The following is a 23,309-nucleotide window of genomic DNA, read 5'->3' as shown; positions in this document are numbered from 1 at the left end:
TCCCTCGTGTGTATTCGGCCCCGCAAGCTGTGGCACACAGGTTGTATGCGAGTGTGTGTGTGTGTGTGTGTGTGTGTGTGTGTGAGAGAGAGAAAGAGAGAGACGCCTCTTGGTCCCAAGTCAAAGCCCAGAGCATCTGGATCACTTTCAGGGGACAGAATCTCCACATGACCTGCGGAACCGGAGACATTCCAACTGTCAACACACATCCATCCTCTCCCCCCTTTCTCTCCATTAATTCTCTCATTCTCTCTTTCCCCCGCGTATGTTTTTCATCTCGAGCCGCTCCACAGCTGGGAGCTCTAGAGGGGAGCTGAACACAGACAGTAATTAGACTGTAAACACTTCCGGATATCAGAGGACTTTAAAGGGTCGAAAATCAACAAAACTAAGATTCCGAAACAAAAGACCACTGACTTCTGTTTGTTTTCTTTCGTTTCTTTGAAAAAGAAAGAAAGAAAGAAAATCCAATTAGAATGTGAAAGAGTTCAACTCCAACATAAACACATCCTCAAAACAAAGATGTTCTAATGTTGCATTGTAAATTGAGTGGCGGAAACTTTTTGCAGACATCTGACCACGGCAATCAAAACAGAAAATGACACGGCGGCTTCCACGGAACGAGTAATATCTGATAATTACTGTTATTTGCAATATTTCAGACACACCAATTATGCTTGTCTGGAGAATTTTAATGTATTTCTACTCTCAGAAGAGTTGGTGTATGTGGACAGTGCATGCGAGACAGAAAAGAGTATTTTTAGAATTAAAGTAATGCTAAGAGCTATTCTCCTCATTTTAATTTCTTACTTGACTTTATTTTCAACATCACCATTTTAGATTACAATTTATTCACATACGTAAAGGAAAAAATACTGAATTTTTTTGCTTTTTTTTGCAAAAGTTTTAATAGTACAGCTTATTAGGTTTAGAAAAGGTTTAGGATGAAGTATAGGATTCTTGACTTGAGAAATATGGCTTAAGCTAAGAAATATTTTCATGTTTTAAAAATTATATACTATTTTGTATTAAAAATAAAAAACATTCAAACTAAAATATATAATTATTCATATTTAAATCGTACAAGTGAATTTAGGCATTAGAACATTATAAAGTACAGTTAACAAAATTGAGGTTCATTTTACGATTAGCTAAAGAGTCGATTTAACTTATTAAATAATTGGTGTTTTTAAAGGTGAAAATTAAGTGAGTGTTAGATGACATCAGATTTAATCTAAATGTTAACATAGGGGAATTTATTTATTTATTTATTATAATTACAGGACTGTCACTCCTTGATATTTCATGTCGACCACCTCTAATACACATCAAAATGTAATGTCCTTTTATATATATCCATTGTATCTTATGGGTTGATGGGACTGAAATCAATAAAAACTGAAATTTCTCAACTGGTGTCTGCAAAGACAAACATGACATGATGTCTGCACACCATCCTTTCTTGCAAATAAGACCGTTCAACATATTTCTCCCTTCCAAATTCTTCAAGTTGAGACCTGTGGCTTTTCATCAGAGCTGGAGTCTGGCTCGGCTCCTCGGACGCATCTCTTAAATCACACGAATGCTCAGGATGTTCTCATCGGAATCCCAATTCTTGTCAAAACTGAGAGAAAAATAGCAGGTTTGACTTGTGATTTTGGCTTCAGAGAGATTTCTTTGAAAACATCATAATCCATAAGCCGAGGAAACATGCAGAAATACTCCATCCATGCGAGGATCTGCTCTCTCTGTCCATCAGCTTAAAAATAAAACAGACCGTTCTTCTTTTCACGCTTTATTTACCAAATTCTCTTGAGATATTGAATACTATTCGAGACAAAACTAAGTCTGTGTGTACTGTGTGGAACTCCCAGCGCAGTTTACAGGCCTGTAGTTTGTGGTGAGCAGTGTCCCCTTGCTCTTATTAAAGGACTAACCACAGGACTAAAGACACCGCAGGATGACCCCACATCTGTTCGACAGGCTCGCTCTGCGCGAACAACACTCAGCGCTCGACAATTACACAACCCTGGGATTTATCTGGCCACGGTTAAATCCCCGTCACTCAGAATACTGTGTGTGCTCAATGCACTGTAATCCCCGGACGCTGGCGCAAATCCTGTCGATCTCGTGGTCTCTGATGTCTCATCTGACCCTTCTCATCTCACTCTATCCTACTATTCATGGCAAAGGCCACTAATGTGTCCCTCATGCAAATAACATTAGCTGGGCCGTAAAAACACCTACCCTTTCATCCCTGATGGACTTATTCTCCACGCCAGATGCTCCAATTTTGAAAGAATCAGTCATAACGGAAGCAGAGACATGCAATGGTTTTAGATGTTCAAGCCAACATCAAAATTGATCTTATTTAGTTTCTTGATGCATGGTCCTGGATTTATTATGAATAGTTCATTGGCACATGTTGTTCTGGAGAAAAAAAAGTAACTTTGTAATCTTTAATTAAAATGTAGAAATGTTCAACTCTTTCAGCTGACTTAACTTAGTCCACATAGGCTATTGGATAATGTTAATCAGTTGCCAAATAGGATTCATTAAGAATCATTTTGCATTTGGTCTGGTTATATTCTAGCACCCTTTTCAAAATCATCTAAATCAGTACAGGTAAATAAAAAAAAGTTTTGCCCTTATTTATTTTTTTCCCTTATTCAATGTTCTGTTTCACATTTAAGTACACTATAGGTATAAAATGGGTTTTGAACTGCAATTCACATTGACTTTACAAAAAAATAAAAAACGTATTTTGGTCTAAGTTTAGCACACTTTAATTTGATTGTATTTCAGTTTCATTTTTCTGCTTTTTAAAGAAATTTTTTGATTTATTTTATTTTAAATAAAATAAATTGTTTGTATACTGAGAAATAAAAACCTGCATATAGCTTCGTTATAAATAATTTTGAATAAAAAAAAAGATCTTTGCTGGTTTAAGATTTAATTACTTAATATTCGGCTTCAGTGCAAAGACGATATAAAAGTGAAATTATACAACTTTAGAAACAACATGCTGTTTTTGACACAATACTGATGGAATTTAAAATAGAGAGAGGGTTTATCATATTTAGGGGTAGAGAGATGGTCATGGCATCCTAAAAATGTAAATTTCAGAGAGGTATCAGATCTGTGTTCAGAAAATGCATCATTATTAATAATATTATTATAAAGCACATGAATCTGGATGTCTTTATTCAATAATAAGGCTTTGAGGCTGTAACCCTTAGCTTTTGAACAGAGCCACAGCGTATGAAGAAAAGTGAATATTTAAACAAATTTCAGCTACAAAGTCAACAGCTGGCAATAGCGGTCACCGCACTGAGGGCATGAGCAATGCTGCCCCAGAACATGCCAGTGGGGCCTCTCTCATTCTGGCAAATCAAAAACAAATATTTGCCAGGAAAAAAACAAAAACAAACTCAAAAGTCTTCGAGCACAGAGCAAATGGCGACCGGGGCAAATTAAAGACTCGCTCCAGTGCACTGCCAGTGAAAGGGCAAAAACAAGTCTGAGAGGGGAAAGGAGGTGCTTTTCTAGAGTGAAAATTCCACTTCTTGAAGAGGTTAGCTGTGGGCTTTTGGAGACTAGGGGGCATAGAGGTACAGGTCAGAGCTACACTGTAACTAAAAAAGTATTTTTTAATTGATGGCCTTTCAAAATTAGCTGTGTATTCTGACTAAATAAAACATAAGAATTTATACAAATCAGGTCAGAAATAATAATAATTATTTGGCACTTTAGCTTTCTGTAGATTTAATTATTTTGCCTGTAGACGGCGATAAGTGACTGTCTTTATGAGCGAGTCACTGAATCATTCCCTTAAACGATTCGTTCGAAGCACTAGTTCATTCATGATTCAGGAAAGAAGCGCTACTACTGCATGTTGCCCGGAGGCGCGTGACCGGTCGATTCTCCTGTTTGTACTTAATTTCGCAACGGCAATCGTAAGTTACTCAATATAAGCTTCTTGTTTAATGAAATTTAAAAGCAATTTTACACGTAAAAAGTGCTGTTAGTCTAACATAGTGGGGGCATCGGCCAAACCAAAGCTGTGCCAATATTCAGAAAACACGTTTGCTCGTGTGAAATTGGTTAATTATATCGAAAACAGCGCAGTCCTGCTAGTTGAAGTCATGGGAATGCTAACTCATATATTTCCCCTTGTATTCTAGACCTCAGTAAGCTGCAGGTGTGGCTTTCTTGCTGGAGATGGACATTATGAGAGACACGCTGTACAGAATGAGTAAGTAATGCGCTTCAGAACTAGTGTAAGAAACAGATATTAGTCATTACTTATGCCCTTTTTTCCAAGTCCTCAATAACAACAAAAATCAAACAAACATTGGTGCAGAGAAAGCACGCGAAGAACTAAAACAGAATTGACTATGTCTGTAAAACAATCACAGGTTCTTATATTATGCCCTAAATTAATTTACTCTTTTTGTAATGCAAATAATTTGAATGTATAGCAGAAGAGTAGACAGGTTTTGTAACCACTCCGGTCAACGTCCTCATATTCACATTCAAGTTAATTTAATTTACACACAAAAAAATATTCCTTCCATGTTGAAAAGAAGTGTCAGACTCATATACCTTTAGGGGGTCCTTCATGAGAAACACTGTCTTCATGTTTTGCATAATGCATAAATAAAAGGTAATGTTCAAGTATGTCTTTAAAAGTTCATAGTGCTGTTACAGATTAAATAAATATTTAAGTTAAGTTAGGTTAAGATTTTGATTATTAATCACTCAAACCTCTTTATCTTAACCTCTCTCATGTAATGTGGGTCTTGCAAGTTTGCCATGTCTGTAGTTTTTTAACACATTTTATTTTGGTGTTTGTAGAGCTGAACAGAATCCTCCTCCAATGGGCAATGGATTGTGAATAATATTATAACACTGTTAAAGTGTTTCCACTGGAAATAGCAGACCATCCGGGTTTCTTTGGGATACTGAACATGCAAATTCTAATTCTACATTAACGTGAATTGGTCGATATCTTGTGTCGATATAGTCCATGCAGGTTAAGTTTTACACAGAACATGTTTTTGAATCCCACTATGCTGTTTTCTAATGTTTTTCTGTGTACATACGTGCTAAACAGTTTGACCATTGCGCATACGTCTTTTTACATTGTCTTGAGCATTACACAGCATTTAACTTTTTCAAAACACACTCTTTTTTTTCATTCCATTATACTGCCTCTTTGTCCACACTCAGGGGCGTAGCAGCCATTTTAAAAGTGGGGGGGACAGCTGTATGGTGATTTGACCCAAAGCTGATGTTCATAATAAATTCTAAATAGAATACCAATTGGCATTTTACTTTTTCAAATTTGGGAACATGACATGATAGCTTACAGGAACCTATTTTTGATAAATCATACTCAAAATTTAAAAATACTGCAGGACTTTGAGACCAATGGGAGACCATCTATAATTTTTTTTTTTTTTTTTTAATAATAAAGATATTTTATGATATTTACAATATTTCAGTTGCACTACATTTGAACAATAACTTTTCTTTTTAACAGTTGGACAAAACAGGTGTTAAATGAGTATACAGATTACATCTACAGTAATTTTATACAACATACATTTTATGAAAAATATGAGACAGATAATCTGTGAAAAAATCAAGCTCCTCCGGCTCCTCCCAGTGCTCCTATTGCCATTTGCAGAAATACATCACTCCCGGTAAAAAATAACCAATCAGAGCTGCGGTCCCTAACTTTGTTTGTGTTCAAAATGTAGAAAAATTTATATAATAAGCGAGTACACCATGAATCCATTTTCCAAACCGTGTTTTTGGCTTGTCCTGAATCACTAGGGTGCACCTATAATAAGTGTTTATATTCGGACTATTTTAGATTGCTTCGGGGGTACCGCGGCGGAGTAACCCAGTACCTTTGTGATTCTTCATAGACATAAACAGAGAGAAGTAGTTCCGGCTACAATGTTCTTCCGCAAGACGCAAGCAGTTCTGTTTATTAACCGCTAGAGCGTCAAAAGTTGCCTACCTCAGCTTTAAGATAGTCAATCTGCTTTTTTTTTATACAAATCTCACCTGTACACATTCTGGAGAGGTTGAGCAACTGCCCCCTCTCTCTGCCAGTGACGTCACAGCCTGCCTTTCCTACAGACCAGTTAGGACATAAAGTAACAGTTATGAATTAAAATAATAAAATTTGATAAAGTATTTTAAGATATTCGTTGCAAAACAAATATGATTTATTGTGAAATGATAATTTTACTCTGCGAGCAGCACGTAGACAAACAAAAGACAGCAGAAACCAATAATATTGTTACGTCTTATTTAGCAGACGCTTTTATCCAAAGCGACAATTAGGAGAGCATTTAACACACTGAATCCGGCGCGACGTGACGAGGTCCATACGGGTTCAATAGGTTAAATCATAACATGAAAACTTTATCGCGCGATTCGTGTCATCGCGACATACTGTAACATACTTACAGTGTGTGTTTGAAAAAAAGGATGTAATCGTCCTTTGCTTTTTTCTGGGGTGCATTTTATCCCAGACGGCCTAATAGCAAAGTGAACAAACGAACGAACGAAAATTCAGAAGAGCAACAAGAGATTTGAAGCTCATAGCAGACGCGCCCAGGAGATGAATCGCTCTGTGATTGGCTGAATGTTACTTCACTCAAATCTAAGTAACAAATCAGAGAACACTACAGGAAATATTCACGCTGGATCCTAAAAAAAATAAAAATATTAGCAGGGGTCAGAATCACCTGTTTCTAAAAGTGCGGGGGACGTGTCCCCCCCGTCCCCCCCGGTTGCTACGCCCCTGTCCACACTACTATGTATTCGTTTTAAAAACATCTTTTTCTCTCCGTTTTCGCTTTCCATTCAGTCTGAGAGTGTGTATCTGTCAAGGAAAACACAACTTTTTGAATACGCTCTTCAAAGTGGATAAATTTGAGCTTAATACACTTTTGAAAATGATGATGCATGTTTAGTCATGTGACGCATATTGTATCAATAGATATTGACTGTATGTTGACTGTATTGTGCCTACTTTGTACACTCTTCATATTACAGTTTTACAAAGACGACAGGAAATGTACTCACAATTGTTGTCCTGCATGAGCGCAGTTGTGTTTTAGATCAAACATGCATAATAGTGAGCGACTGCGACCTGGACGCCAGTGAATGGTGGGATATTTTCATAAATAAAATGGTCCTGCCAGAAGAATTGCATGGAATTTGTTACGCCTGTATCATCACAATAAGCTCTTTATGAGGTTTGACACATGCACACTAAGGCAAATTTAACGTTTTCTTATGTTTCAGCGTGAATAAGAAACTTTTGGAATATGCTTGAGAACACTTGTGTGTACGGAGAGTGTTTTTTGTATCCGGATTAATGTAGACGTAACCTCACATTTTTAATTTCTCTGCTTTTCTGTTGATTTTTTTATTAAGGCATGTGGTAGATGGACAACAGACTGTCGCATTCATGTCTCACACTTAAAACACCATTCTAAAAATGATGCACTCAAGTTAAAAGAAGTTTAACTTTAAAAATGCATCTCTATACCTAGTGTTTTTCATTGCACTGCTATGCATGCCCTGTATTTTAAATGCAAAACACTGTGTGAATCACCTCTTATCCAGTGACATGGACGAATGACATTCAGGAGTACAGCATCATTTTTAATCACACATTTGTTTATTCTGATGAGTGGCCGACTGCACCCCCCCCCCCTCCCTCCCTCCCTTCCTCCCTTTGTGCGTTAACATGCGGCGCTGCTCCCGTAAGCTTTTAGAGATTTGTTTATTTGTGTTGCGGCTCGTTTTGCAGCTTGCGAGTGACCCCACCCAGTTTTCACAAGAGCTCCTGACAGCAGGCCTGCTTAGCAGCTCCCCTCTCAATTAACATACTATTAGCATAATATTAGCATGTGTGGATTCGGGTGTTAATGGCTGGAGAAAAATGCTTCAAAAATCAATTTGATAAATTACAAATGGAGGCCAGTGGGTGAAAGCGGTCTCCTCACATACCGCTTAGTCAAGCTGTTCTCCGGATGAAGCACAAACACAGTCAAACTGGTGGTATAAAATGTTAAATGCTGTCTCCAAAACTTTTAAAAGTGCAGAAATTGCAGTGGTGTTTTGATCATATTTGTGCTAACAATGATGCACGAATAAACCGAATCAACAACACAAAAGAGTTTCTTGTAACTCTGAGCTTACAGGTTTATGTTGCCAAATATTTGACTTTCAACATAAAGTCTGGTCCCTAATGTACCATTGAAATTTAACAATTAACTATTATAATTTTAATATCACAGCTAAAACTAATCTAACTAATATAAGAAGTTCTCAAGTTTATTAAGGACACAAGCAATTAGGAAAACAAGAACAAAGAAGCAAATTCCAAACAATGGGACAAGTTCATATCCTTTTTTTTTTAAATATGTATATACATTTTCAAGTATAAGGTCTACTTGTATAACAGAATCCAAAAAATCAATTGTAAAATAAAATGCTCAGTCATCACTGTGTGAATTATTCGTATGATAATTCTGACTAGCTATATACAAAGGTTAAAGGTACTGTATGTAAGTTTTTGACCGTACTACTAAAGCATAAAAATACCATAATATGTTTGCAGATATTTAGGAAACATGGTAACTTTACAGACTGAGACTATCTGAAATAAGACCTGAGATAAGAACTGTCAAATGCACAAGAGGCAGACGCCTCTCAAAGACAAAATAATATGATTTCATGTGAATGAAGATTGATGGGGGGATGGAGTAGACCAGCTGTTGATGAAGTCACTGAATGAGAACAAACGTAATGTGTTGTCTGTAAGGGGAAATATGTGTCAGAGCTGATTGGACAGTAGCCTTAGGCTGTGCTGTTCCTCTCAATGCCATGCCTGTCTCTCACCTACTGCTAAACTGTAGCTAAATAGCAGAATAAACCATCTACAGCTGTGTTTGCAGGTCTAGCACATCCCCAGACCACACGCACTGAATTCACTTTGAAGGGCCACAAGATGCGAAACATTCTCATACATTGTTGATACAAAGATGCATTCTATATATTTTTTATATTATTATAAAAAAATTGTATTTATTTTTTATTCAGTCATATTGAAAGCCTAATTAAAGCCTCACAGCCTAAGCCTTATTAACATGCCATTCACCTAAAAGAAAAAAGGTTTTCACGACTTACTGTAAAAAAAAAAAAAAAAAGAAAAAAAAAATCCACCTCAAAATATCTTCTCTTGTGTTATGAAGAAGAAAGAAAGCCACCCAGGTCTGGAATGGCATGAGGGTGAGCAAATGATGAGAGAATATTTTAGTGCACTGTCACTTGAAACGTGTTTGCTCACATAATACATGAATCGATGTTTACTGTGAATAGGCCATTTCTACAATGGCTTTATTAACTGAAAGTTGATTTGTCCTTGTGTCAGAAAAGACTCTGCACTTTTAAAGGGGAAAAAAAGGGTAGCTCACATTGAGGTTTAAAATCTGATGGTTTATTTGACATTAATTAATTTTGGGAAGACATGGCCAAAAAAAAATTAAACCGCACTTTGCTTAAGCTTTTATAATCATGCACTATTATTAATAGAGAAATTATACAATATTTGTACTTTACAAAATGTATGTCATAGCCAATAAAATGATGCAGTGAAAAAATAGACAAGACTCTTATACCTTGATTTGAAATATATAAAAAAAGAAAATAATACTTTTATTCAGAAAGGATGCATTTCCCCAAAAATATTATGCATCAAATCTGTCAGTTGTCATTTAGTTTATTTGTTTAGGTTCATGTCACATTTCGGTGGATGTATGAAGTGCGAATGTTGGGAGTTTGGTGATTTTATTTGGTTTGGTTTATATTTAGTGCGTAACCTGTTGTCTGACATTCGCTCTGGTGGCAGCCATATGTATGTGGCCTCTGTGATGTTGAATGACATGCGTGTTAACGTTTTGCCTTTGTAGTGCAAGTGCAGATGCGTTTGGCTTCGGTCGCACTAAGGTGTCGTGTGTGTACACATTTGTCTGTCATTGGTAATGTGTGTGTGATTGCTTGTGTGTTGGAGTTCTGAGTACTGTCTCTAATCCCCCCCTCTTCATGAATACATTAGTGGAGTGTCTTAAACTCAGCTTAGCTGGCGGCTCTGGAGGCACATCACATCCTATTACCTACTTTAAATCATTAATGTGACATCGTTTTCACTCAATCTCCAAACACCCACGCTTCAAATCTGCACATTTCACTGAGCTGTCGCAGAAGCTCTCTGGAACTCACACACACACACAGGCATATGCATCACGCGCACAGACATGGTAACTGTAAAAATACATAAGCTAGCATGAGCTTACAAACATGTAAAAACAGTAAATACACACTCTGAATTATGCTAATTGCTTCCCTCAGATGATGCTGTTGCCTCATGAAAACATCTTGCCCCCCTTTTTCCGTTCGGCACTCAGCAGAGATGGCGAAAAGACAGCAGGAAAGATAACTCGAGGAATCAGATGTTTCTTTTCTGAACTTAGCCTCATACTGAGCAGAAATGCACACACACACTCTTACAAAACACTCTATTCAGTATTAGCTACAGGGAAAAAATCAAATATTTACAGTGCCCTGAGCTACGCTACTTCACTTAAAGACTTAAAGACTCAATTTTCCAGTCCACTTTCCTCTGCGTTTAAGTGAAAATTTGGAGTACTTAACTCCCTCTCAGACAAACACTCAAGACAGCAGCACAGACCCACCAGAGAGGAAACATTACAGGGCCAGAAAAGACAAGAGCACTGAACCCTGCAGCTTTTACAAAAGCATTGACATTAACACAACCATCATATTTCATTACATAAAGCTTGTGATTTTTAAAAGAGAGCCTCACCTTTATGCATTGTCCTTTATGTTGTTTCCATTCCCGCCATGCTTGTTTCAGGTTGATTAGACCAACTGCTTGATTGGATGTGAACCATTGCCCTCTGGCCTTCTGATTGGTGGAAAAATTGGGTGCTCTGCTACAGAGTTAGGTGTCTTTTTAAGCAGCCTTGGTTTTGGGAGTATTTTATTTATTTTTCTCCAGAGGCATTTCAGACATTTCAGCCGAGAGTTGCAAGCCTTGAAACTAAGTCAAACAGTCACAACAAGTATTTGAAAATTGGACAAAAGACAAAAGAACATGACTATGTCCTTTTTATAAGGGAGACAACTATATAAACAACATAAAATACAATAGAAAAATATATATCAAGTTTGTGGGTAATGTAGTACATCACTTTTTAATGAACAAAAGCAGATACACTTGCTTAACGTTTTATTTTTTTGCAAAAAAATGTATGTATTTCTTAGAAAATGACTGCAATTTTTCCTGCATAAATGATGCAGGAAAAATGCATAAATGCTCCGATGCATAAATCCTACTGTTACACTCCTTTGAGGGCAGCACCAGAGCCTCATTATTTTGACTGAAATCTAATCCAGACATACTCTGTGTGCACATAAAAGTGGTATTTTTATTGCTTTGCGTTCTTTAATTGTATGATAACACTAGGCAATTTTTTTGATTTGTGGCACAAATATTATTTCTAATTGAAATGTGTGGTTAAGAAAGTCTGGTATGAAAGTTAAAACATCTCCGACCACCTACGTGAGGGGGAGCGATCGAGACAAACCTTTAAGATTTGTTAAGAATACGGTGTAATTCATGAACATTCTTCTACAAATATTTGTAACCTCAGCAGGTGTCCTACTATCCGGCGTGACGTATGTAATTCCAGACACACACAATGACGTTCAGCACTGGGAATTCCCTTTGTTTGGCCTAAAAATGTTGCGATTGCTTCATGTGTTGGCACGTAACTGTAGACAGATAGTATTGAGTGTGCAGTGTGATGCTTTTTGGCAGTTTAATTATGGAGTTGGTGAGTTGCAGTAGGGCAGAAAAAGGAGCCACAGACACACAGTAGAGATACAGAACACGTTGCTGTTTTTATTTGAGCCTTGACTGGCAGTAATACTGAAAAACGTCAACTTAGAACAGATGGTGGTAACCCACGGCTTGCTTTTTTTTTTCATTTTTTTTTTCATAAGAGTACAGTAACTCTTGCTTTTATTGTGGCATGAATAACATCAATAAAAGAGAGAAAGAAATATACAACTTATATTACACTGTGTTATGAACAAAATATAAATCTATAACTCTATGCTATATTTACATAATTATCTTTCTCGATTTTCAAGTTGAGATGGTAAGATACGTTTCGAAGTACTTTTAGTTTGATGTCATTTAACGTCGTTTTGAGCTCCACACATGACTTTGATTGTCTTTTTAGTTATTGTTCATAATACAGGCCATCATTAGCAGAGTATGAGTTCTAAAGACCATGCTGACGGATCATTGGTTGACAGAACGTGACCTAGTGTGTTAAACCAGCCAGCATACGTGTCCCTATCGATTGATATGATTGTGGGAATTACTAAATGTGAAGGCATGGTCACATCAGATGCTGGCTATTTTCTGACTGTGATGTCACTAGTGTGAGCTTGATTGACAGACGGAGGCAGTGTGTGGAGCTAAAACAATTCTGGAGATAAAAACATCTAATATGGCCCTTCAGTGGAGCTTCACTGGAATCAAGACAGTTTGATCAATTCAGAAAAGTCATGTCTAAAGATGTTTAACAGAATGTCCAGGCTGCTGTTTTGCCCATAATGAAAGTGAATGGTGACTTGCTTACATTTGTCTGTTTCTCTCACAAAGCTGTTAAATGGCTTAAGAATATAATACAGCTGTTTGGAGCTCTTTTATGATGCATTGTTTTTTCTTTTCAGAGCCCCTGGTCTCTATCTACTGTTATTGTGTTGATAGGGCAGCTTGGACAATCTGCTAAATGTCTCCATTGGTGTTCTACAGAAGAAAGTAAGACATATAGGCTTTTTCAATTTCATTTTTGGGGTGAACTATCCTTTTAAGGGTTAGGTGCTGTGTACTGTAACTGTACCCCAATTTGACAAAATAGGTAAACAAATGCATTTGTCTAAACCAGTGATGTTCCAATGAAATGTAAGAGAGAGGATGACAAAAATCAGTAAACAAGATCCACGCTCTTTCTGTTCAATAACAATTGGGGTATAATATAGCGGTTTTCTTTATCTTCAGTAAAAGAAAAAGAGAAAATAACAGATAGGAAACTTCACATTATACATAAACCATTACAAATAAAAATATCATGTTCTTCTTATGTTTGTCTCCAAGTGTCCGGAGTCCTAGTGCTTTAAGAAACGTGTTTGGAGTTCATGAACGATGCACGGAGGAGAAAAAGAAAATGGAAATAAAGAGAAATGTCTCTTTTCCTTCATATCAGCAGTTCACCGTGACCACTTTCTCAGAGATATATCAGCATCAGAACAGGATTAATTCAACAACAAAAAACCCAAGAACAAATAAAATAAAATAAGAGAATGAAAAAACTGAATATTGAACATAATGATTAGATCTAAACACCTACCCAGCTAAATATAATGCTTTCTCAAGCGCAGTTTCCATACGATCATAAAAAAAAATCCAAATGGAGGAAAATAATAAATTATACTGTACATAACTTACTAAACTTAGGAAATGCTGCCTATTCTTATAATTATTGTTAATAATATTATTACACTAGAGGCAGTTAAAATAAAATACAGTATTTGCAAATACAAACTAAAACATTAACATGCAGAGTCTGAAACGGCTCCTCCCAACCTCGACAGCAGAGAGACGTTGACATGGAGGCAAAACACAAATACAAACAACAGACGGGACTGGAGCTCATCGAACCGAATAAACTAGACAAAGACGAACACGCTAAATGCGATTGGTCATCACTTTGCTAGCGCTACAGGCGTCAAGAGTACCTTTAACATTTATGGTTAGAAAAAAAAATCTCAAGTAGGCCAGAAAATTCAAATATGGTTTTAGTTATACGTGTGAATTCTAAATATATAATTTGATATGTGTTGTGAGTGGACGGCCTTTGGGTAGATGTGAAGGGGAAAAACAGATATTAATGTCTGGAGTCTGGCTGCTGTTCACCTAACAGCTTGTGTCTCTGTCATCCAGCTGCCCGCTTATGCCCACACCAGGCCAGGGAGAGGCTGGCAGAGTAGTTACGGTTAGGGCAGACGTCAATCAAACGCCATCGCTGTGCCAACAGCAGCCACACAGGTGCAGTAAGATGGAGTGGGTCAGTCAGAGCCACACAGAGAGCGGATGACTGATGGCCCGGCTCGGAGACTCCTCTGCACTGATAAAACCAGTGATAGATGGGAAATAAAGAGGAGCGAGAGAGAGAGAGACAGAACACAAGCCCCTGCCCTTCGGAGGAGTAGAGATGTGAGATATATTAAGGGGCGCTGATTGAAACGCACACTCGTGCTCGTCTTGAACAGAGATCTCCCTGGTTTCTCTCAGAGCTGTCCTTTGAAAACAGAGTGCTGAGCACCGGGGCTTGTGGGAACTCTATTCTCCTCCTTCAATACGCCATTCAAGCACAGCCTCTCTTCAAGAGAGCTTTTCTCTCCGTGTCTCCTCCTTTCCTTTCAGAATGAGGTGCAGCGATGTCTGTCACCCAGCGATGACAGAAACAAGTTGTTCGGGGAGACAATGAGAATGACGGGGAAAAAAAAATTAACATCAAATGAATGACCGGACGAAAAATTAAAACAAAAAGAATGATAAATACAGCGTTATTATTAAACATTTGGCTGCCTTCCGCACTGATCTGGCTGCTAGCATGAATCGTACATATTGAATATTAATGTTTTTCCTTTTGCAAATGTTCACATGACCAGCACATCAACCGTCTACACGTAATAAAAATTAACTTAAAACCTAGCGAAATGCGCATTCATCCACACACACAAACATAAAGAAATGTGCACGCATACAATAATTCTGCTCGAGGCTTCACTCTCCATGATAACCATCGCCATGTTGGCTGTCCATCAAACACAAAGTTTGTGCTATCTCGTAAAGTTTGTCTCCACACCTGAGAGAGACGTCAACAACCAAAGCTCCTACAGAAGAGGAGGAGAAAGGAAGAGTAAAAGCGTGTCAAGAGGAAAAGATGTGAGGGAGAAGGGATTGTCTGTCATCCAGCGATGTCCGAACTCCTGAGTGAAGGGACGCGAATCCTCCCTTCCATCCTTTCGTCCAACAGAAATGACATCTTTGAGTGATAGGACATGGGTGTGAGGATGATAGAAAGATTCAGCTAATAGCACACCGAAGAGAGAGAAAAAAAAAGGAAATGTCTGTCATTTTACTCCTCTCAGGTGCTTTACGGTGAAGAGGAAAATAAGTCTTTTTTCTCTATTAAAACTGTTGCACAAAAACAACAAAAACACATTCACAAGCCACTTGTTGGCACTGTGTACCTGAGTGAGAAGATTATAGAACCAAGAAAAAAGCTGTTTAAAAGTGTCTCTTTAGAAACATACAGGTCCACCGTTTTAAAGTGTCTATGACGGGTCGACTGACAGGTCCTTAGTAATAAATGTCTCGACAACAAACCGGTTAAGGGTCATTGTTCCTATGTCGTCGTAGCTTACTCGTGATTCAATGTGAACTTGCCGCGGTTCGTTCGTTCAGCGGGAGTCAAGGCAAGTGTTATACTTCCTTTACAAGACCCTCCTTTCCATGTAACAGTCACTTTGATTTCGACAGGTCCTGTGCTTTGCTGTGAATATCGGGCTTGGCTCTGGAGGAGTCCTGATTGGACGGTGTATGGGGGTGGAATGAAGTTTGCTCGCGTGAGATGCCAGGTGACTGGTGAGATGGCCGTGATCGGCAGCTTTACTGAGTGATGTGATTCTCACTGTCACTGCCATAGTCCCCGTCATCATCTTCGTAGTCGAAGTCATCGTAGGCTTCGCCGTTGCCGTCGTCCATTCGGAGCTCCTCCTCTTTAACACGAGGCACCTCCCCCTTGTGTGTGAGGTAAGAGGGCTGGCTGCTGGGTGGGACTGGTTCGGGGCTACTAGACATGCTCGAGTGCTCAGAGGGCATCTGTGGAGAGGGCATTCCTGCCATAGAGAGCGCGCCTGGGTACACAACGCCCGCTGAGGACAAGGGCAACTGGGCTTGCTGCCTGTTGTACAACAAACATGCAATCTGTTAGCAGAGCCTGGGTGAAAACACTCATCAGATTGTTGTTTCCTAAAAGTTTACACTTTACAAACAGGCAACATGGGATGCTAGTCAAATGATTGGTACTATACATGCTAAAAATCAACCAGAAATGGCATCCATAACCCATTTCACTTAAAAAACTGAGTGAAACTGTATATTTAAGAAAAAATGTGGGGTGGGTTCTTGATTGTCTACTGGGAACAAGATGTAGACTTTAAAATGAATACATTACTGGAAGGTGTAATATAATGAAACGTACCCTACGGTGAAGTACTGGCGCATTTCCTGTCTGCGGTTGCGCATGATGGCCTTATATTCTCCAATGCGCAATTTCTTTCCGTCCACTAGGCAGGTGCGTTTTGGCCGTGGTTTGTATTTGTAGTCTGGGTATTTCTCTAGGTGCTGCTTACTAAGACGGGCCTGTTCTTCATAATATGGCTGCTTTTCCAGGTTGGTCATGGATTTCCAACGAGAACCTGCAAGAACAACAAGGTGTTAGAGAGAACAAACACACTCGCGAATCAGACAGAAGAAAACGGATAGCCGCTACAGCCATAAACATTTAGGAAAAAAATAGGGCAGATCAGGCTCAGATGAACTCAAACCCCGACTAAAACACTGCTTCTTTAAGACAGATTAGATGACTAAATCATTCAGGCAATTCGATTTTTAAAATATGCAATTTTGCACACTCTCAATGCTCAGTACAGCTTTTAACTGCCTATCGTTAGCCTCAGAACTGGCACTTTGCACTAAGAGAGGGTTTTTGTTTGGTCTAATGAGTACCTTTGAGTGGAGCTGATGTCAAACAGAGAAGAATAGAGTATGCTCTCTGCCCTCCAAAACACACACTGGTGACGTGCGTCATTATTCCAGGTGACAGCGGGTTAAGTGGGCTACTAACACACTCCATCTAATTATCAGAGCTCAACAGGTGTACCTGTGGCCGGTGTCTCTTATTTCTCATTAACAGAGAAGTGTGAACACATACACAAGTGTACACATGCCACAGTCCCAGGAACTCCAGCAAACGTGTGTTCAGGGTGTTACGTGTGTGTATATGTGAGTCTGTGTTGAATTTACACAGTCCTACTGTATGTTTAATGGGAAAAAGCTGTCACCACTGGCCCTGACATGCACCCAGCACTGGAAAGGGGAAACTCCTTCTGTTAACAATTGAGAGAGCGGGGCCTTATTAAAACCAGATTTTCCAGCGTTATAAAACGCTTAGGAGCTCTTTAAAATGTCAAACACAATCCCAGAGGTCTGGAGAAAATGTCAGACAGACTGGAGAGCTGGTTTAATGCATAATGAATTATATCATCATTGTTGGAGTCGGCCCTCTAGAGCGATTCATTAGGCTGTGGTTACACAATGCAGTGCGGGAAAGGGATGTGTGTGTGTGTGTGTTGGGGAGAAGGAACAGAGGGAATTCTCTGTGGCTGGCTGCATAGTTCTTCCCGAAGGAGCCAGCCTTTAAGCCCCACCCATATTTAATGTACCCACAAATCTCAGCCAATTAGGGAATACAGTATGTGGTGAATCAAAGCCGGATGGAATATAAATCGATCAAAAGCCTTGAGTCAAAAACTGCACAGCTGGAAACAAGAGAGGACGCTAGTAAACCTGAAGTGGCTAGATAAGTGGTTGGAGAGATTTACTAGCGCTGTCTCTGGCTATTCTCTCTCTCTCACCGAGGATCTTGCTGATGTTTGAGTTATGCATGTCAGGGAAAGCCTGAAGGATCTTCCTCCTCTCGTCTTTAGCCCAGACCATAAAGGCGTTCATGGGCCGCTTGATGTGCGGTTCGCTGCTGCCACGTCCTCGAGCCTCCCTGAAGATCCGTGAGTCTGACACACTCGGGCTTCCTGGAGAAGGAAAACAGGGAGTCACTGTTAGTGTGGGGATACACATACTCACAAGTACAGTACACATCAATTGAGACAGAAATGTAGGGTTGGATGTAATTGTATCCACTGAGAACCATGAAGAATGGAATGGAGAAAGATTAAAAGCGAGTTGGCAGTCAAAAAGTAAATAGGGTCCATGGTTATTGCACATTAACCTTAATGTATCTTTGAAGTTTTTAAAATGTTATGACACACATTTGAGAAAAACTGATTATCAAAGGGGAAAAAAATAGCACAACTAAAAAATTAAAAATTTAGGATTGGGTCCTGGTTTCATCCACTGGTTATGGTGTGAGCATGCAAGTGACTGTAAGAAGGTGAAATGACTGGAGAAGTATTTTTAAGTTAAGTTATAAGATCAAAACAAATTTATGATTAAATATGGATGGATGAGTTGTTCACGATAAAATGAAAATATATATGTATTTTTATTTTATTTCATTGAACTTTTTTATGACACAAAATCAATAGAGAGATTAATTTTAAAAAAGAGCATCTTACCATCTGAATCGCCACTGATGCCGAAGTCCATCATTGCATGAGTGAACTTGCTCTCTTCAGAATGTTTTAACTGTTGGCTCAGGCTTTCAAGAGCGGCTTTATCCTGTACACACATAACATACAGCCAACCCAGTTAGATTCATATTCAACAACTCAACAGATTCATTAGCATATGCACCAATGAACTGACAATTCAAGTGCATACAAAAAGACTCAGAAGAAAATGAAAATGAATGAAAATGTGAGTTAATGTTTATCCATCAAAAACGAGTAGCCTGGTTGCCACCTGCAATCTATTTACATTTATTCTTTCCCTCTCTTACTCACTCGATCTCTGTCTCTCTCGCTTAGCCCTAAGGTCAATGCATTAGAGAGCGCGAGTGCTCCAGAGATGAGAGTGGGGCTGGACCGCACAGCCTCCTGGGTATTTATTACACCCAATAAAAAGAGATTTACTATGCATTTACATGGCTAATGTAGCTGGGCCACATATTTCAACACAACACCCTCTGCTCTCTCTAAACATGCACACCCCCCATCACCCCCCCGAAGCTGCATCTGGGGCTTAATTAGTCAATTAGACTCCATCCTGAATCCACGCTACGTTTAAAACACACTCACAGACAAAGTCCTCACCATTAGAGAGTGACCCGGGCCTTCTGCGACTCTGTAATGAAATGCATTACACCATTTCGCAGCCATCGAGATTTAATTGTTCAGACTGAGTAAGTGAGTGGGGTTTAAATGAATGTGTAATGGAGAGAGAATCTCTCCCCGGAGAGACAAGAGAAAGAGAGAGACAAATGGAGAGATGATCAGGTTTGATAATGTGACAACATGAAAACTTAGGCTTTATACAGTAGAAGGTCTTTATTATCTGGCGAAAGCTATCCATTAATACTCCTGTTCATCTCAACTACAAGTATATTTACTACTTTTAAGAGCCCTCATGAAAGATTTTCACAACATTTACTTGCAAAATATCAGCTAATTTTGAAAGAAAGTTGGTTTTAAGCTGGTGTAGTTACAACATGTACCAGCAGAGGCTAACCGGGCCATGCTAACCAGCTAAACCTTGTTTGGATTGACACTAAAACTTCACATAGACATAGACGATTGGCCTTGTTCATCTTCCACAATCCATTTAGCTTAGTGTGACACAAAAGGGTTTAGGAACAGGGCTTGATTTGCCCGCACAATGTGTTCCTGGAGAACAAGTTAAAAGCACGCAGCACACTCTCACTCAGAGAGTTGAGGCTAAAATGGAGAGGGACAGTAATTGTCTAAAATCAGGAGATAATGGACTGAAGAGGAAAAACAAACATTAGATGGGCTGGCAGATGTGGACCTCAGTCACGTAGGAGGTAAAGTCAAGTAACAATATGAAAGTAAAAATATGAATGGGGAAAGAATATTGAAAGAACAACTTTGCCATGTGGCATTTCAGCACAAACCACTGCAATCCAGACTGGATTTTAGTCTATGTCTATTAACTTTGAAATCATCTATATGCTACAGTACTCCTAAAAGTTGGGGAAAAAAGTCATTTTAAATAGAAATGCACATTTAAAAATTAGCCTTCTCTAAGAAAATGGACAAAACTACACGACTCATCCTGTACTACAGATTTTTGTCCAGTCAGATGCTCTCTAGAGTTATTTTGCATCACCCCAACCCCCCTTGCTAAGACTACTAAGTAGCAAAACATGGGTCATAGCTGATATGTAACAAAAGGCTAAAGTCTTTTTATTTTTATTTTATTAAAACTTAATGCTTCACTCTGAAATATGGCAGATACAGGAAAATAATTCATCTACATACTGTAAGACAGAGATAATTGAAAACTCTCTTCAGGTGTTTGTTGCCTATGTACTGCAGCTAATCTGCCCTTTTTTCAGCATTCGGATGTGTGGCCTTAATCAAAAATAACCCCTCTGTACTCTAAACGTGCAAAAGTGCAGCAGGGAGGGCGGTGTGTGTAAGGGCATAAAGCTGTGGTCAGGGTAAAGTGCAGCTGATCTGTTGTAAATCATAATAAGGATAGAGTGCTTGGGAGATGTGGATTATTCCTAATGCACCTTCATTAACCTAGTAGCAATCAGCACAGCCACTAAGCCTGGCCGAGAGAAGAAAAACCCTTCCAACGTGTGCGTGTGTTAAACTGAAGCGGAGATCAGCACACCCATAAACATGCTTTTGTTAAGCATTTACCTACTGTGTATTTGCAGATGTTGATATGAGTTTACACATAAAGGTTTATGAAATAAACCAAATCTCTGTGTGGCAGAGAAGATCAGGAAGCAAGGACACCTGTGTATACACAAGCGCCTTCCTCTGCCGATGTGCACAATCACGCCATTAGAGATGGACGAGGCAAAATTGTCCATAATTTAATGCTTGTTTACTGACGCACTCTGCTTTTTAAAGCATTTGTATGCAAATTCCTCGGAAAAGCGAGTGTGTTTTATTATCTGTGGTCGAAGGCGTTTCCTGTCCTGTGTCTCGTGGACCAGCTGACTCCAGTGTGTTTAGCAAACAAGCCCAATTTAGCCGCACAGCCAAGGAGTCACTCCAGTCACTTCACATTAGCATCAGCTACGCCATTAAAATTAGCATCCTGTTCACTGCGCCCTGCTTGCCCTCAGCCTGCCTCCCAGACATCGCCATTGTGCACAACAAAAGAGCTTTCAGATCTTATTCACCTCCACTGCTCCTCTTCACAAGAACAGCTTTGGGAAATCGCTTTGTTCAGAGATAAACACGTTCTGTTGTAATTAACGCTTCTGTTTGTGTTGTTTTGGCTGTTTTAATTCTCACTTCATTGGTGATGAATCCCTTCACAAATTGAAAGAATGAGCAAGTCTGTAAATGCAAGACCAGAGTTAATCGAACCTTCTCTGAGCGACCATTGTTGAGGCTCAGGCTGTTGACTGCCGCTACTTTGGCGTCGAGAACCTGCTGTTCTCTCTTTAGCTGCTCCTTCATCTGTCGGGCCTCCTGGAAAGCTTTGGTCACTGCCTCATGGTCGTTCAGGTAGCCGCCGGAGGTGATGGACGACAGCAGGTCTGAAAACGTGAAAGGTATGAGTGAGAAAGAGCGCAAGCATAAAACAAGAGCCTGTAAGACAGCAGACGGGTAAAGCATATGAATGTGTCTTTTTGTAAAGCAGTCATTTTCAAATGGTTCCTGCATTTTCCAAATCGCCAACTTCCATTCCCTGTTAGCAATTTTGCATGTTGTTGCAATGCATTTTGCAATTTATTGCACTTGTCGCAATGCATTCTGTGATTGCCTTCTCAGTTAAGGAGGATGTATAATTATATATTCCTACCTTTTGGGATAGCTTTTGCCTTAAAATGTTGCCTCTTTAGGCAGCTCACTAGGTTTTGGAAAGGGAGCATTACTTTCACACATAAACGATAAGAGATCCAGTTAAAAACAGATGCTGACGTCCGAAGAAAATCTCCCAAATCTGCATTTTTTACATTGAGAGATTTGCTAAAATGTGCAATTTGTCTTATATCCCACATATATAAAAGCAGTCTCTCTCTCTCTTTCTCTCTGTCTGCCATTCTGTAAGCTTTTATTCAGACCAAAGCTCAGGCAAATCTTTAAAGAAAAAAAAAAAAGAGAGGAGATTACTGATATTAAAGCCATAAGCGGCCTAATTTGGCCCATTCTGCAACATCTGCCTCCAAGCATATCAAAGATGTTTCCAACCATCTTTTCATGGCTATTATTTGTATTATTCTCAGCAGCTTAACCGCCCAAGCCGTTAGCCGCATCTGTTAGCTAGTGTATGTGTGGTGGAGCATTATCTTGCCAGGATAGATCTAACAAAGACCTATGCTAGATTATGAGTCTTTATCTTCCCTAATCCGGTCGCTAATGCTGGATAGGATGGATTAAATGCTTTCATTTGAAATGACAGAGTAGGGAACTCTTTTAAAAGTCATATCTGCTGAAGTGGCCACAGGTCACAGGGTGTGAGAGCCAGCACACTTCCTGACAGTTGATTTAATAGAGGGTACAAAAAAAAAATGTCTGGAGTGTTAATTGAGAGCAATGACCCCACTAAAGAGAGATTGTTGTTCTAACGTTTAGAATTACTTGTTTAAAGAAGAGATGACTATCAGACTAATAACGCAAAATATAAACAGCACTTCAATTTTAACATTACAGTGACCCGAAGAGTGAAACTTTCTTTTTGGCTTCTGAGGAAAGGCAAGGAAGAGTGATGGCCTTAGAGGACACCGTCTTTGACAGCCCCTGTTGTGTTTCTTTGGTGACAGTGACACAAAAAGTAAGGGATGCATGGGGTTGGGCATTCTGGAAAGTCTCAGGACAGATGTCACTTAGCAAGGTCAAACAGATAAGAGAGGTGGAGAACAAGGATGGAAAGATGAAGAAATTGCACAAAAAGGGCATTCAAAGGCATCTGTCGAAATATAAATATGCATCCAGATAAACACATACACCCACAAACAACATTTTATGTGGGGTTCTGAATACGTCTTTGATATCACAATACTTCCTGACCCCTTAAAGATGTGCTCCAGATGGAGTAATCATGGGACATACGGCACTTTCAAATTTAATGATCTAAAAGAACCGCTCGTCGCATCATGTTCTAAAGGATTCCAGTAAAAACTTTACTTTCTAATCCATTTTTTCAGAACAAAAAACATCTGGGCACC

The 23,309-nt window shown here is 39.1% G+C and overlaps 1 protein-coding gene and 1 long non-coding RNA gene across 7 annotated transcripts in view; one reads left to right on the top strand and one right to left on the bottom strand.

The window, feature by feature from the left end:
• The first annotated feature begins 3,925 nt into the window (after positions 1-3,925).
• The window catches only part of LOC113063385 (uncharacterized), a 40,598-nt gene continuing 21,214 nt past the window's right edge, over positions 3,926-23,309 (top strand). The window contains exons 1-2 of the long non-coding RNA XR_003278682.1: positions 3,926-3,956; positions 4,185-4,255. This is a non-coding gene — a long non-coding RNA (uncharacterized LOC113063385). The remainder of the gene's footprint in view (positions 3,957-4,184; positions 4,256-23,309) is intronic.
• The window catches only part of LOC113063359 (transcription factor SOX-5-like), a 115,151-nt gene continuing 105,582 nt past the window's right edge, over positions 13,741-23,309 (bottom strand). For 3 of the 6 annotated variants that reach the window (XM_026233681.1, XM_026233699.1, XM_026233725.1), the window contains 5 exons: positions 21,505-21,677; positions 18,613-18,715; positions 17,896-18,069; positions 16,461-16,677; positions 13,741-16,160 (listed from right to left, as the gene is read on the bottom strand). In XM_026233681.1, the coding sequence (XP_026089466.1) occupies positions 15,866-16,160; positions 16,461-16,677; positions 17,896-18,069; positions 18,613-18,715; positions 21,505-21,677 (962 nt within the window). In that variant the 3' untranslated portion in view covers positions 13,741-15,865. The remainder of the gene's footprint in view (positions 16,161-16,460; positions 16,678-17,895; positions 18,070-18,612; positions 18,716-21,504; positions 21,678-23,309) is intronic. The other 3 variants (XM_026233691.1, XM_026233709.1, XM_026233716.1) reach the window with 1 other exon arrangement.

The sequence above is a fragment of the Carassius auratus genome, chromosome 4 (genome assembly GCF_003368295.1).
Source record: "Carassius auratus strain Wakin chromosome 4, ASM336829v1, whole genome shotgun sequence".
NCBI classification, from domain to species: Eukaryota; Metazoa; Chordata; class Actinopteri; order Cypriniformes; family Cyprinidae; genus Carassius; species Carassius auratus.
Note: the sequence above shows the minus strand (reverse complement) of the source record. Positions and strands in the feature narration are given on the sequence as shown.